Below are 15,738 nucleotides of genomic sequence, written 5' to 3'. Positions count from 1 at the left end.
TCTTCCATTCACCAATCTTCACGTCCTTCATTGCCCTCATCACTTCGCTATAGGGCCTTGCTTGGAAGTTTTAAGTTCTCACCAATAAAGGTCGTCACAACTTTGCTTAGTGCATATAGGAGATCTTGACTGCTCACGTCCTGGTAAAAGACCTTTAAGAACTGAAACTAATTAAAGTACTACTGAAGATGCTGAAAGTACAACTATGAAAGCTTTGAAAACAACTGCATTAAACATGCTTAAATAAAAATGGAATAAAGTTGCACGTAGTGGTAATGGAGACGTGGGTGCTTGTAGCATATTATAAAAACATCTTTTGCTGTTGTTGACTATATTGACTTTTTTCGTCGAAGTCAACGTTAACTTTGTACAAAAGTTAACTTTAATTTTTTGCAGAATTTATATTCAGCAGGTCTTCATTATCTTGATGGCTGTTGTTAATTTTGTCTCCTCTAAACCCGACAAGTTAGTTACAAATGACATCTATTATAACCATCTCTAACATCCCATCCATCATCACGTATCGATAACCACCTCACTAACGAGCGCATGGCTCGGATTAAAGATCTGTTTGTGTTTGATTGCCAGCATGGCAAGGGTCACACAGATCGACTCATGGGCAATCAGATAAAAAGTCATGAAGTTGCCAATTAAGCCATAATTCCAACTTGTTTGATTGCTAATGTATGTTCACAGAGGCAGATTGAGGCCGTATATAAGATACCCGACGAATTACAAGTGCCCCGGGTATTCAGTATTTACCACCCCGCTGATAAACAATTCCTAAGTAGTTGCTGTTAAAATTCATAAAACCCATACCTCAAACAGAAGCATATATGTATATTCTGCTATATGATATGAAAAAATTGAAATTAACCTACAAAGCATTTCTGGGTTCCTAAAATCATTTACACAGAAAATCAAGAATTTTACATTTTGCAGATTTAGAACAGGTTCGAAACAAAACAATCGATACTTCATATCTCATTGAAGTGGGTTTCATTCAAGCATTTCATCAAAGAGATGTTGCGCATAGCAGATTATCACTTTGACATAATTAATATCGAAGAACCCATGCCATTTAAACACAAAATGCACAAAAGCTAATCTAATCATCTGAAAAAAGATAAAAGAATGTTAGAATCAATCAGGACCACAAGGCCTCGCAATGCTTGAAATAAAGGATCCCAAATCTTTAGCAAATTAGTGTATCTACATTTGTTTGGGTAAAGGGGGAAGTACCCCTGGTAAAATTTATAACTTTATAAAGGATCCCAAATCTTTTGCAAATCAATGGTTCTCTCATTTAAGTGATCATACTCCAACACTCTCAAAAAGTATAAATTATCTTTGTAGAAACTTTAAGGGCATACCTGTTTAGTGGTAACAATAGGGCACAAATCATCAAACATATGAAACCTATTGTTATTGTTGGATTCAAAATACTTATAGATTGCATTAATGAGGGGGTGATTATCTCTCCTATGAAGTTGTAATCCAAGTTTATTGTATATTGGAACCAGGACATTATTTGTTGCTTCATCCTTAACCACTTCCATGTCACAAAATTACCAATATAATCAGGAGACAAAATCAAAAGACTATCTAACGGTTGACTTGATAACAAACAATTCACCAAAAGTTAATAAAAGGGTATGAAACCTGTCTGACTTCCGAAAGTGCAACAACCAAATTTTGAACTTTAAATCCATCTCATCATTGTTCACATCCATTAATTATTTAACTTTTATATGACCCGTTCTAAGGAAACAAGTGAAAAGTAGAACCAAATGTGAAGCAAGAACTCACAAAGGCATTTAATCAAACAGGTGGTGTGCATCAGTGCATGATTATAAATTAATGAAATATTGAAAATTAAACATGAATAAACCAAATCATACTTTACAATGGTGATAAGAAGTGTCTCATTCAGAAGATATTTTACACATGTTGGCTACTATGCACCCACTGTTTTTGGGCCTGAAAATGTGTTGAGCCAGTTAACTGAAGACGGAGGAGAATAGTAGATGGGGTTTCATGTTGGGCTCAACACGTTTCAGGCCCAAAAATAAGGAGAAATTCATTATAAGCAATTGGAATTTGGAACCCTAATCTTTATGAATTGGGTTATGATCTTCATACAATCAAATTACACATCAAACAATTTCTTATACAATAGAGTAAACTAGTGGGAAACCCGCACGATACGGCGACAACCATTTACAATGGAGTACTTGTTTTCTAATTAGTTTATCAATTCTCACATGATACATTTTTGTTTTGCATTTTTACTTGGTCCAGTGCATGTCACTAACTTTCCCCTGAAGACTTTCATAGCTAAGACCAAGGGGTGAGGTCTCGGGGAGGACCTCGGGATGCTGAGGTTGAAGGCTTCCCTAACGGGGAACACCACGCCCACCGTTCCAATTTCGGTGCCCACGGGATCTCCTCCCCGTCTGCCCCGATCAAATTTTATCTCTTGATTCTCTCTCTTTTAATATTATTGGAAGGGGATGGATGGGGAGACCATACCCCTTGATGGAGGAAGGGGAAGAAGAAGGTGGTGAGGTGGAGGTGAGGGAAGGGAACCACACCCCATAGCTGAGGAGGGAACCTTATTCGCCAAAGTGGACTAAAGATACGTCAACTATTAGATAAGTCAAATAGATAAATTGTTTTCTGATTTCAACTGCATAATTTGTATACATTTTGGATCAACTAAACAAAATAAGTGAATGTAAATGAAGTTGAGCATCAGTTGATCTTTGTCGCATAATTAATTATGCAGTTTTGCAATAAAAAAAGGTTATTAGATTTTAGTAATCCTAAGTTTCACCTGTTGGCCCATAATAATCCCAATTTTAAAAGTTTACTCCAACGATCCCAACTTGTAAGAATTTGGCCACTATTGATCCTTTTATGACATATAAGAATTTGGCCTCTTTAATAGATTCATGTGCACTTACAGCCTCCTTAATTGAATTAAGTGCACCTACATTTTGAAAAGGACCGATGGGGCCAAATTCTTAAAAGTCGGGATCGTTGGAGGGAATTTATAGAGTTGAGATTATTATCGGCCAATAGGAGAAAATTAGGATTATTAAAATCCAATAACCCATAAAAAATCAAAGTTAACAGGATTTGAAATAAAATAAAAAAATCAAAGTTAACAGGCTTTGAAAAAAAAAATCAAAGTTAACAGGCTAATGAGCATAACTGGCAATAATAATAATAAAAATCAAAGTTAACAGGCTAGTGAGCATCACCTGTAGTTAAACAATAATCTTCACTAACATTGTGTTTGCATCCAGTAATCAACAAGAGTAAAAGGAAGAAACACCATAACGTAGTTGTTCTGTATGGATAGGGCTTGAAAATCGATTTGATTTCAAGGGAATTTTCATATTCTAGAAGTTGAATAAAAACCCACAAATGGATCCAGATGAAATTGAAAGCATGTGGATAAAATTAAATCTAGGAAAACGGGCGGTCGGGTGAGGTGCGGTGACGGGTCAGAACGGGTTGGGGATGCGATGAGTTCGGGTTGGAACCGGTTATTTAAACTTAGGGGTTCTTTTGGTTGGGGTCAGAACTGGCTTCTGGCACGTTTTCATGATAATTGTACCAGGGGAAGCTGATTCAATGAAAACAAACCTTAAAAATCCCATTTTTTTATGCAAAAAAACAGTGCAACTCAATCCAACTTGCCTGTTTAAACCTATATGAAACAAGACCCATATGAACGCGAATCTATTATTCAACCGACCCCACATAATACACCGACCAAAAGTACCTGCAACTAAGCCTCCTTTTCATATACGTGCATTTGTTCATGAGATATTCAGCCGAGAAGGTGTAGCAGTCTTCCTGAGAATCTTTACTTTCCTGAACTCACATATCGAGGATGTCAGCAGCTTAAAACTCCACATGATAAAATCATATTAAATATTTATAACAAAGCAAACTTACAACAGTCAGATTCAGCTTAGTTATCGGTTTGGTCAAGTAACATCTTTTCCTTGTTACATAACAGATTTGCCAGTCATGTTCATATCGTTTAATTCACTGGATAGCTCAACTAATTGTGTCTCAGTTATGGAAACCTCCGAATTCAACTGGGGCAATGAGAAAGCCAAACGAAAATTAAAATCGAGATTAGAAAATGACAGAATAGGATTGGCAGCCCCAGGAAACTTTGTCTGGGCTTTCTAATTCGATTGGGATAATGGTATAAAAAGTTACCAGACATAATTTTTATTGTATTAAATGAACAGAAGTTAAAGCTTTGGTTTATGCATTAAACAAACATGGCTAGATTACATGATAACTATGATCATTAACTTACTTGAAATTCCAATGCCTTCTTAAGTTCTACCAAAACTTCTTTTGTTGTCGGTCTTTTTTCTCGTTCAAGATGTAGGCATTGGTAGGCAATCTCTTGAAATGTAGTCAACGATTGCGGCACGATTTGTTCCTTGATTTGTTCGAACACCACCTCAGCATGCTTTCCTTCTTCAAATTTGTTTTTAATGAAATCCGGTAGATAGTGACCCTCATGTTTGTGGATTGCAAACGTTGATCTCCCACACAAAATCTCAAATAAAACAACACCAAACGAGTAAATATCAGACTCTATGGTTAGGAATCCCGATTGTCTATAAAGTGGGTCCACGTATCCTCTTGTGCCACACGCATGATCGATGATATAGTCTGTTTCCAGATTTATTGAACATATTAGCGAAAGCCCAAAATCCGCCAGTTTTGCTTTCCAATCATTGTTTAATAGGATGTTTTCAGTTTTGATGTCCCTATGTATCACCTTTGCTATTTTTCCTACTCCTCCGTGTAGGAAATCCAACGCTCTTGCAACATCAATGCATATATTAAGTCGTTTCACCCATGTAAGATAAGTATCATTCAAATACCTATCAAGACTTCCCTTAGACAAATACTCATAGATAAGGACTTTTTCATCATTTTCATCACAGTAGCCTACAAGACCAATGACATTCTCATGTTTATAATCCAAAAGAATTTGGAGCTCACTAAAGAATTGCAGTTCTCCTTGACCAAACCTCGTATCCAATCGCTTTGCAACAATGGTTTTAATTCCTTCTCCATCTTGAAGGTTTCCTTTATAGACTTTACCAAATCCTCCGCTACCGATGAAATTGTCATCATGAAAGTTTTGTGTCACCCGTTTTATGTCTTCAAGTGACATTTTGGGGTTATCCTTGTTGTTGTTCTGTTAAACATGACACACCAAATAAAATAAATATATTGATAACTATAATAAAGTGGTAATAGAAAACTAAATTGGTATTATCTTTTTCTAAATGTTATGAAAAACTAACCGGGAGAATCATTCTCAGTTATTAGGCTTTTATTTAAGGGAAATTGGCCTGTAATAATCTCACCAAGACCTTATTGGCCATTAATAATCCCACCTCAGAATATTCCCCCCACCAGTCCCACCTTTCACCTATTTTTCCTACAATGGTCCCCCGTTAAAAAAAACTTAACGGGGTTAAGCTTTTTTCCAAATTACAAACAAATTTTTAGGGTTTTTGATTAGAACGACGATACGACTCCATTGATGTAAAACTTACCTCGAAACGGTGCTCCAAACGATGAAAACGGCGCTTCAATTAGGGTGTTTAAATTTCCAATTAACCAAAATCAAGTCACTTGGAGCACCATTTCGAAGTAAGTTTTACATCAATGGACTCGTATTACCGTTCTGATCAAAAGCCCTAAAAAATCTGTTTGTGATTTGGAAAAAAGCTTAACTCCATTAAGTTTTTTTAACGGGGGACCATTGTAGGAAAAATAGGTGAAAGATGGGACTGGTGGGGGGAATATTCTGAGGTGGGATTATTAATGGCCAATAAGGTCTAGGTGGGATTATTACAGGCCAATTCCCCTTTATTTAAGGGGTATTGGATTTTAATAATCCCAAGTTTCACTAATTGACCGGTAATAATCCTAACTTCAAAAATTGCCTACAACAGTCCCAACTTGTAAGATTTTTGGCCACAAATGATCCTTGTCTAACTGACCCAGTTAATTTTTTGAAGTTTTGAGCGGCGGAGAAGGTCACTAGAGGTTGGAGATGACAAGTGGTGGTCTCTTTAAACTTTTGAGAAGCGGAGAAGATTACAGGAGGTCGGAGATGATTGGTGGTGGTCTCGTTTGGTGGTTTCAGGGGTAAAACGGGTCGCCGGAATAAGTTGCAGGTCACCAGCCCAACAAGGTTATAACCCAGTTAGACAAGGATCATTGGTGGCCAAAATCTTACAAGTTGGGACTATTGTAGGCAATTTTTGAAGTTGGGATTATTACCGGCCAATTAGTAAAACTTGGGATTATTAAAATCCAATACCCCTTTATTTAATTGATTGTAATTTGTCATACCTTCCTATCTTGTATCCTAAATTGTTGTACTCTCTGCCTATTTATGTGAACATGATCAGTAGACTTTTGTGTGGACAAAATTTATTCTCTTCTAATATGTTATTATGCCATATTTATTGACGACTATTCCCGATTCTCTTGGTTTTATCCATTAAAACAAAAACCGAATTTTATGGGGTGCTTAACGTTTTTGTCACATTTGTTCAAACTCAATTCTCACGCAAACTAAAGGTATTTCAAAGTGACGGTGGACCGAATTTCTAAATCATCAAGTTCAATGATTCTTTCAGGCAAACAGAACACATCATCAAATGTCTTGTCCATGCACCCCCCAACAAAATGGACGGACATAAAGAAAACATCGACATCTAATCGAAACTGGTCTCGCCATGTTGTTCGGTGCAAATGCCCCAGCTGAATTTTGGGCATACGCCTTCTCCTCTGTCGCTCATGTCATCAACCGTCTTCCTACCAAATTGTTGAATAACAAATCGCCGTATGAGTTGCTTTATAATATGGTTCCGATATATAATAATTTCAAAGTATTTGGTAGCCGTGTCTTTCTGTATTTACGTCCGCATGCTCCTCACAAGCTTGCTCCTAGAAGCATTGCAAGCATTTTCATTGGATATTGCACATAGTATAAAGGTTACAAATGTTACGATCCAACTACCGGACGAACGTACATTACTAGACATGCAAAATTTGATGAAAATTATCATCCGTTTTCTTCTCATGCATCTACCTCCAACACTGACACAACCACCATTTTTTTATGTTCCTATCATGAAGAATTAGATACACCTACAAATCCTAAACCACCCTCACCACTGAAATCCCCACCAAAACCCTTTACAAATGAATCTCCAACACACCCTTGTCCTAACTGCTACTCAGAAACAACCCACACTCATCCTTTGGCCCAACATCAAGCCACCACTCAAACTGAAGATATTTCCTCACCCGACCCTACTAACACTCCAGTCGATATCATCACACCCACAGCCTCCCCTTAAACCGATGTCACCCAACCAGCCTCCCTCAACTGACGCCAAATTCCGTCTCACCTCCGCCCTCTCCTACCCATACCGTTCCACCCTCACATCCCATGATCACTCGCCAAAAAGCTGGTATTTCAAAACCCAAACGTGTTATGGGCCTTCATGCTATAACATCTACGTCACTTCTTCATGCCTTATTATCTACAACCGATCCCAAAGGTTTCAAAACAGCCTTTAAAGAAAAGCATTGGCGTGACGCCATGGACACAGATATGTCGGCGCTCCATAAAAACAAGACCTGGACACTTGTTCCCCGTCCATCTCGTGCTAACGTAGTTGGATCGAAATGGATATATCGCACCAAATACCATGCAGATGGCTCCATCGATCGATATAAAGCGCGTCTCGTCGCGCAAGGCTTCTCTCAAATTCCGGGTTTTGATTTCTCGCATACCTTCAGTCCTGTTGTTAAAGCCACCACCGTCCGTCTTGTGGTATCTCTCGTCGTGTCAAACTGGTGGAAATTGCACCAACTTGACGAGAACATGGTTTTAAAAAACGGCCGAGGCGTATGCCTTGAGGCGCACCTCGAGGCGGAACGGTACAAAAACGTATCTGAGGCGGCGCCTCACCTGCTCTAATTAAACGTACGCCTCAGTGTGGTGAGGCATCCGTTTCGTTTCGAATCGTTCCATATTAGCTGAGGCGTACGTTTTTATTCTGGGCGACAGAATTAGGGTTTTTAGGCGGCAACTATTTTGGCGGGACTTTGTTTATCCCCTAAAAAGTAGCGGGCTTTTTTTATCTATTTAACTACGCTAAATTCACAATCATAAATCCAAATCGTATCTAAATTCACAATCAAATCTCCAAATAGTTCATGTTTAACTACGCTATTACAACTCCAAGTTTCTCATCTTTTCTTTTTAATCGGTATTGCTCAATCTCATCTTCCAGGTTAGTTTTAATCTGTATTGCTCAATCGCTACTTTGTTTAATATTTTATTGCTACAATTTATTATTATGATGATTTGTGAGATTATTATGATGATTAGTGATTAGTGATAATTATTGAATTGTTTAGTGATTATCAATCTATCAATCTCATATTAGTGATTATCAATCTATCAATCTACTTCAGTCACCGAAAACATGCTTTGATTATCAAAAATCTGTTAACTGTTTAGTGATTATCAATCTGTTTGATGTATATTAATCTGTTTGACTGTATATAATATGTTTGATGTTTAATCTCAGATTATCAATGCTTTGATGTATATCAATCTATTAACTGTTTAATATTGATGTTTTTAACTATATTGTTGTTTGATTATCAATCTATTAACTGTTTAATATTGTTGTTTGATCAATCTGTTAACTGTATATCAATCTGTTTGATGTTTAATCTTAGATTATCAATGCTTTGATGTATATCAATCTGCTAACTGTTTAATATTACTGTTTTTAACTATATTGATGTTTGATTATCAATCTGTTAACTGTTTAATATTGTTTTTTATTACTGTTTGATTATCAGTCTGTTAATTGTATATCAATCTGTTTGATGTATATCAATCTGTTTGATGTATATCAATCTGTTTGTATTTTATAATCTGTTAATTGTTTAATCTCAGATTATCAATGCTTCGATTATCAATAATATGTTAACTGTTTAGTGATTATCAATCAGTTTGCTGATGTCTAGTAATGTGTAAGTAGTTTTTAGGGATGTCTAGTAAAAACACAAGGAAAGATCCTTCTTGGAAGTATGGGGACGAAGTTCAAGTGCCGAATCAGAAAAAGGGGTACAAATATATAAAATGCAAATTCTGTAGTAAAGTGATTACCGGAGGAGTTAAGAGATTGAAGGAGCATCTTGCTTGTACACACAAAGATGTCGCAGCTTGTTCTCAAGTGCTCGCTGAAGTGAAAGAAGAAATGACACAATACTCGAAGGACTTCAAGAATATTAAATTTGTTGCCCAACACAATTTTGAAGAGAATGTGGGAAGCGGGGCGTATTACACCGGTAGTAGCACTAGTGTCAGTGATCGGGGTGTTATAGTACCAATGGATCGACATTTGGTGAATGAAGAAGGATCACAACCGACCGAAAAAATGACACCGGTGAGTGCTAAAGAGCCCCGAAACCAAGTGTCGATGGATATTGGGAGATTCTTTTACGAGAACGGAATCCCATTTAACGTAGCAACTAGTTCTTCGTTTACTAGTATGCTACGTTCGGTTGGAAACTATGGACGAGGATTGAAGCCCCCTACGATGCATGAGTTAAGGACTTGGATCCTTAAAGACGCTAACAAAAATTTTCGAGTTGCTTGATGGGGTAGTCGAAGAAATCGGGGAAGATGTAGTCGTTCAAGTAGTGACCGACAATGCGAGTGCATACAAAAAAGCCGGGGAGTCGTTGATGAAGAAGAGAAAAGGTCTGTATCGGACCCCATGTGCCGCCCATTGCATCGATTTGATGCTTGAAAAAATTGGGGAATTGCCACAACATAAAAATGCATTGCCTAAAGCAAAAAAAATAGCAATTTCATTTATAATCATCAATGGGTATTAAGTTTGGCACGAAAGACTCTTGGGAAAGATCTTCTTCGACCGGGCTCTACAAGATTCGCCACGGCTTTTTGGACCATACAAAGAGTTATGCGGATAATAGACGAAAACCGTTGGAATTTCAAGATTCGCCACGGCTTTTAGTCAAGAAAAGACAAAAAGCAACACGAGATCGCCAAAAGAGTTATGCGCATAATAGAAGAAAATCGTTGGAATTTCAAGTTGAAGACAAGGTATTATTAAAAGTTTCCCCATGGAAAGGAATTGTCAGATTCTTTAAAAGAGGAAAGCTAAGCCCAAGGTATGTTGGACCTTTTAAGATTACCAAAAGAATAGGACCAGTAGCTTATCAGCTACAGTTGCTAGAGGAAATGGCAGGAATACATGATGTATTTCATGTATGTAATCTCTAGAAATGCTTAGCAGACGAATCATTAGTAGTACCTCTTCAGGACATAGACGTAAATGAGAAGCTTAAGTTTGTAGAGAAACCCATCCAGATTGAAGATAGGAAGATCAAGAATCTCAAACACAAGATATTAGTTTTGGTCAAAGTAAGATGGGATTCAAAGAGAGGACAAGTGTACACATGGGAACTCGAGTCAGAAATGCAAAGAAAGTATCGACACCTATTCCAATGAATCTCAAGGACGAGATTTAAAACAAGGTGTGGAGGATATAACAACCCTCATAAAACAAAACGCTCTAATTATATCTCGTATACGCTAAACTAGACTTGTATAACCTTGGTTTTTATAAAAAAATCAAATAAAACAAAGTTTTTGAGTCGCTCGCGGGCCGCGACAGGGATACCTCTGTAGTTCGCGGGGCACGACAACCCAATATATGTCGGAACCTCCTTGTGCCACGTGTCCCTGGGTGTGGCAAACCTACAGTGGTGATCTGCCACCCTAGCTGTAGCTAGGTTTTCCCTCGCGGGGCGCGAAAGAGAGAGGAAAGGGGCTCGCAAGCCGCGAGCGAGTGCCGGATCAGCCTATAAATTGAGCCTCTCAGCATCAGTTGCAACTCGTTCAAAAATTCTCTCTCTGTCCCTATAGTACATGTATAATAGCTCGGTATTATACCCCTAAAACACGAAGCTCTGCCTCGTTGTAAGTATTTTAACCTCCGATCACTAATTCGTTACCCTACCCGATTGATCTAGGGCCCCGCAACGCATGTCAAGGCTCTGCCTGACTAAGTTCGTTGGGGTTCTGTCTCGTGTTGTATGGCTAAGTGACTTGGGTTAATTTACTAACACGTGTGCATTGTATGTTTCTAATAGAAAATAATCAGGAAAGTCAACAGGAAGCTGTATAACTACATAAGTTTACAAAGTGAGTCATTCTCTTTTTCTACCAAATTGTTTTACAAAACCTCAAATGTTTTCAATTATGCTTAACAGTGATTGAGTCTTTGTATTCTACAATTGTTGCCGGTATGTGAGGTTTTGTATACACTACTAGTAAAGCGTTACTATTGGACGACGAGTTAGTCAATAGTAATATGACCACAGTCATGGAACTGCCAACATGACAATTACTGAATGACTATATTGGTAGATATAAACATTGTAATCGCTCTCAATACTGTAAAGTTATAAAAGCTTATTTTGATTAAACTGGAATGCACTCGCTAGTGTTTCTTACGGATAAAATCTTTTTAAAACGCGTTTTCAGGTAACTTAATGTGAAGCTATAAGAAGCCAGCTATGGAACACTTAAGGCTTAAAGAAGTGGCTATAAAAGTTACCTAAATAAAAGTTTGTGTTTTCAGCAACTAGGGTTTATCCCTATAAATGTATTGTAAACGAAACATGGGTTTTATCCCATTTCTTCATTATAAAAGGTTGGTGTTTTGAAACTCTGAAATTATTTCCTAACTACGATCCTGATGTCTCATTTCCGGTGCCAAATTAATAAACACCGATACCACCAGCTGTTGTCACGCGGCTGCCGCTCCCGGGGTAGGGGTCGGGGGTTACGACATTAGAGAACTTGTATCATCCGGCAAGCTACACACGAAGTTCGTTCCGACCAAGCTCCAGGTGGCAGACATCTTCACTAAACCGCTACCTAGACCTCTATTTGAATCCTTCGGAAAGCAGCTACGAGTATGCCCACCTGTTTCGCTTGAAGGGGGTAATCGGGAGAATCATTCTCAATTATTAGGCTTTTATTTAATTGATTGTAATTTGTTATACCTTCCTATCTTGTATCCTAAATTGTTGTACTCTCTGCCTATTTATGTGAACATGATCAGTAGACTTTTGTGTGGACAAAATTTATTCTCTTCTAATAAAAACTATAAATGATGAGTAAATTGATAATTAGGTCATATCATTGATCACAAACATTGAACAACATGATTTTAATATGATGATAAATGCCCCTTATGAATTAAATATCCACTGTATTGTGTTTTCTAAAAGGTTTTGGATCGAATTTTTATTTATTGTTATATTTCGGTGTAAGCAATTCTAGCAAAGTCCTAACTGATAGTCTAAAAGGTAGGATTGATAAATTCCTACAATGTGTAAAAAGTAAACTTGATTGGTTGATGCTAGACATTATAATGTGTAAAGGATATTTAACAATGAATTTTATGTAACAGTGAACCGTCACGCAAATTACTTCTAGGTGTTGATAAACTGGATTTAAAATAGCGACTTACTTGAAAGAATAATGCTTTCTCAAGTTCCTTGACTACGACTTTCATTGTTGGGCGTTGGTCTTGAGTTTCCGCTACACATTGGTGTGCAATTGTAATAAATGTGTGCAAAGAATCCTTGTTAGGTCCTCTATTTAGAACAAATTTGTTTTCACCAATTTCTTCCTTTATTAGAGGATCTATTATCTCTTCTAGTGATCTTGTACTGAAGCTTCGTCTTGCTACATGGGCTAGCCCTTTGTCACTCTCCTTAAGGTAAATCGGGTCATTGGCTAACCTCCCACATAGAATTTCAAACAAGACTACTCCAAAACTATAAACATCTGATGCTCTTTTTACCTTATTAGTTTTCATATATTCTGGATCTGTGTATCTTGGTCTACCAATGTAGTCGAGATAGAGAGCTTTGTCTTCTTGATTTGGAGGCATGAATACAGACCACCAGAAGTGAACAATCTTTGCCCCCCAGTTCTCATCCAACCCAATGTTGTAGCTGCATATATCAAGGTTTATCATCATCTTTTGGTCTTCCATCTCATAGTGAATGTACCTTAATGCGTGTGCAACATCAATGCAGATTTTCAAACGTTTTTCCCAAGTCAAAACACGTTTGTCTTTGAGGTTCCCCAAATAATCATCAAGGAATTCATTAGAAAAATCTTCAATGATAAGGATCATCTCAGAAGCTTCAAGACAAAATCCAAGCAAAGTGACTATGTTGGGATGCTTAACTCCACTGGAAAGAATTTCTATATCTGTGAGAAACTCTTTTTCTCCAAAAATCTTACTTCTAGAAGGGTAGCGATTGATAAGTACAGTATTCTGTCTCTTGGTTGATGGATTCTCTTTATCATAATGTTGGAGTTCTGCTCTGTAGAAAGCAGCTCCATCCACGAAATATGCAATTCTGTATTTGGTTGAGAAATTATGGGTTGCTGACTGAATATGAGTGAGAGGAATCTTCAAGTGTTCCAAGTTCTTCCCCGCCTGCAAATTAAATATGTGACAAGGGAGTTACAACTAAGGTAGAAAAATGCAAACGAAATTGAAAGAAATTGAGTAGTTAATATCTCTTCAGATGATGTTAATATCCATCTAATTCCACCCTCTTCGCACCACAGTGAAAGTTCCAGCAAGATTTGAGGGAAGCAAACGTTCGTCACTCGACTCTGGAACCAGACGACCCTGCTTCTGTTTCATGTGCCCTACTTTTACAGGCTTGGCTTACAAAGGTCCAGCCCACCACATTTTTCCAAGCCCACAAATCAGTTATAATTAGCTCAATAACTAAATAAGGCCCAAATACGATGATTGGTAATTTGAAACCATTCTAAATCTTCTAGGTTAGCTTAGTCAAATTAATTGTTTGTTGCCTATAATAGGCCTAAAATTTATAATAGATTTGCTAAAATTTTAATTTGTTGTTAATAATATATGTCACCTTAATATTATTGAAGTGAAATAAGTTCCTAGACCAACTAATTAAGTTAATTGTTGGTAAGAAATAGGATTATATATGTTAGAGGTTGTTTGTTTACCTCTTAGGGTATGTTTGGCATGGAGCTTTTAGGAGCTTCTAGCTTTAATCTTTTAAGAAAAATCTCCTACTCAATAAAAAACCTTTTTGGTTGAAGGAGCTTGAAGCTTTTAGGTTAGGAGATTGAAGATTTTGGTTGAACGCTCCTACTAGTAGCGTTTAGAAGGAGCTACAAGCTTTCAGGGAAAAGATGACTATTTTAACCTCTAAAGATAATGAACTTTTTAATGCACAAAGTTTTTAAATTTTTAATTATGTCCATTTTGGTCAATTATACATTTTATTAAAAGCTCCAGCTACTCTGTCAAACACCAAATATAACTAAAAAGCTACAGCTACTAGCTACCAGCTACAATAGCTACCAGCTTCCAGCCACCAGCTACCAGCTTCTAGCCACTAGCCACCAGCTACTTTTTCCAAACATACCCTTAATGACGGTGGGTGCACTTGTTGGGGATAGCTAGCGTGGGGCAGGGGCTTGGTGTGGATTGCGGGCTGGGGGCTCTTTAATGATACCCAATACCATATATCACACAGGGGTGGAGGTATAGTGTTGTTAGGTGTAGCACGGGCTACGGCTCAACCCCGTCTTCGTAGTGTAATTTTTTCATTATTTTTTGGGTTTTACAGAAAGGATACCCCTAAATAAGTACAAGGATAACCCTGAAAAAATAAGATACTTGAATCTATTAAAATCCCTGATTTTTATAAGCCCAAACATTTTATAACCCCAAACTTGTATAATTAATTAGCCCAAATGATAAAGTTAGTCCAAATTAAGAATAGTTTAATTGAAAGGAGACCCATTTGATAAACTTAACCCAAGGCCCAAAGTCCAAAACAATAAAAATATCCATTTTTATTAAGGGCGATAATCAATGCCCCACTTACGGTGTGCACATATAATGTATATATGTGTGGGCGCTCGGGGGGCAAAAGTGAAATGATATTAACTTCAACGTTATTTTACTAATTTCGTGAAAATAACGTTAGCGGCGGATGGTTAATCATGCATCATGTGGTGACGTTGATAGCTGAAAGACACGGGGTACATGCACCAATCAGTCTTTTTCCCGATTGTTTGAGTGTTATGTGTCTTAGGTCCAAGGCTTGATACAAAACTACAATCGAGCCGGGGGTCTCACTGGAAGGAGCATCTCTATTCCTAAGGGGTAGAGGTAAGGTTGTGTACATCTACCCTCCTCAGACCCTACCTTAGCTTTGCTATTGGTGGGATTTACTGAGTATGATGATGATGATGATGATGATGATGATGATGATGATGATGATTAAGGGCGATAATCAAATGGACCTGGAATATTTGAACATTGGTCGAATTTAATTCTTGGTAAAGTAAAAGACGACGATACGATAGAACAATTTCGAGCTATGAAAACAAGAAGAGAACAAATCTATTATGTATTTGTTTTACTTTATTTATTATCGTTTTTTATTATTGTATGATTGCACAGTAACATTTTTGGGATACCCCTAAATAAATGGGCGAGCTCTGCCACTGATATCACATAAGGTCCAAAT

The 15,738-nt window shown here is 37.4% G+C and overlaps 2 protein-coding genes across 2 annotated transcripts; both read right to left on the bottom strand.

The window, feature by feature from the left end:
* Positions 1-4,022: 4,022 nt before the first annotated feature.
* LOC118484236 (probable receptor-like protein kinase At2g23200) lies at positions 4,023-5,121 on the bottom strand. Its single transcript, XM_035980236.1, has 3 exons — positions 5,076-5,121; positions 4,346-4,992; positions 4,023-4,208 (listed from the first exon to the last, which is right to left on the bottom strand). Exons 1-3 carry the CDS (start codon positions 5,119-5,121, stop codon positions 4,023-4,025), a joined length of 879 nt encoding a protein of 292 aa, XP_035836129.1.
* A 7,806-nt stretch (positions 5,122-12,927) lies between these two features.
* On the bottom strand, positions 12,928-13,862 carry LOC118484235 (probable serine/threonine-protein kinase PBL28). The gene is made up of 3 exons (XM_035980235.1): positions 13,779-13,862; positions 13,002-13,649; positions 12,928-12,939 (listed from the first exon to the last, which is right to left on the bottom strand). The coding sequence occupies exons 1-3, from the start codon at positions 13,860-13,862 to the stop codon at positions 12,928-12,930; spliced, it is 744 nt and encodes a 247-aa protein (XP_035836128.1).
* Positions 13,863-15,738: the final 1,876 nt, after the last annotated feature.

Source organism: Helianthus annuus, chromosome 11 (assembly GCF_002127325.2).
Source record: "Helianthus annuus cultivar XRQ/B chromosome 11, HanXRQr2.0-SUNRISE, whole genome shotgun sequence".
NCBI classification, from domain to species: Eukaryota; Viridiplantae; Streptophyta; class Magnoliopsida; order Asterales; family Asteraceae; genus Helianthus; species Helianthus annuus.
Note: the sequence above shows the minus strand (reverse complement) of the source record. Positions and strands in the feature narration are given on the sequence as shown.

Coding starts and splice junctions, on each gene's coding strand:
- LOC118484236 (XM_035980236.1), bottom strand. CDS start 5,121: ATGGAGAAGGAATTAAAACCATTGTTGCAAAGCGATTGGATACGAG. Junction 4,993..5,075: donor GCAAAGCGATTGGATACGAG/GTTTGGTCAAGG, acceptor TTGGTCTTGTAG/GCTACTGTGATGAAAATGAT. Junction 4,209..4,345: donor AGAAGGCATTGGAATTTCAA/GTAAGTTAATGA, acceptor CAATCGAATTAG/AAAGCCCAGACAAAGTTTCC.
- LOC118484235 (XM_035980235.1), bottom strand. CDS start 13,862: ATGAAACAGAAGCAGGGTCGTCTGGTTCCAGAGTCGAGTGACGAACGT. Junction 13,650..13,778: donor TTGCTGGAACTTTCACTGTG/GTGCGAAGAGGG, acceptor TTTAATTTGCAG/GCGGGGAAGAACTTGGAACA.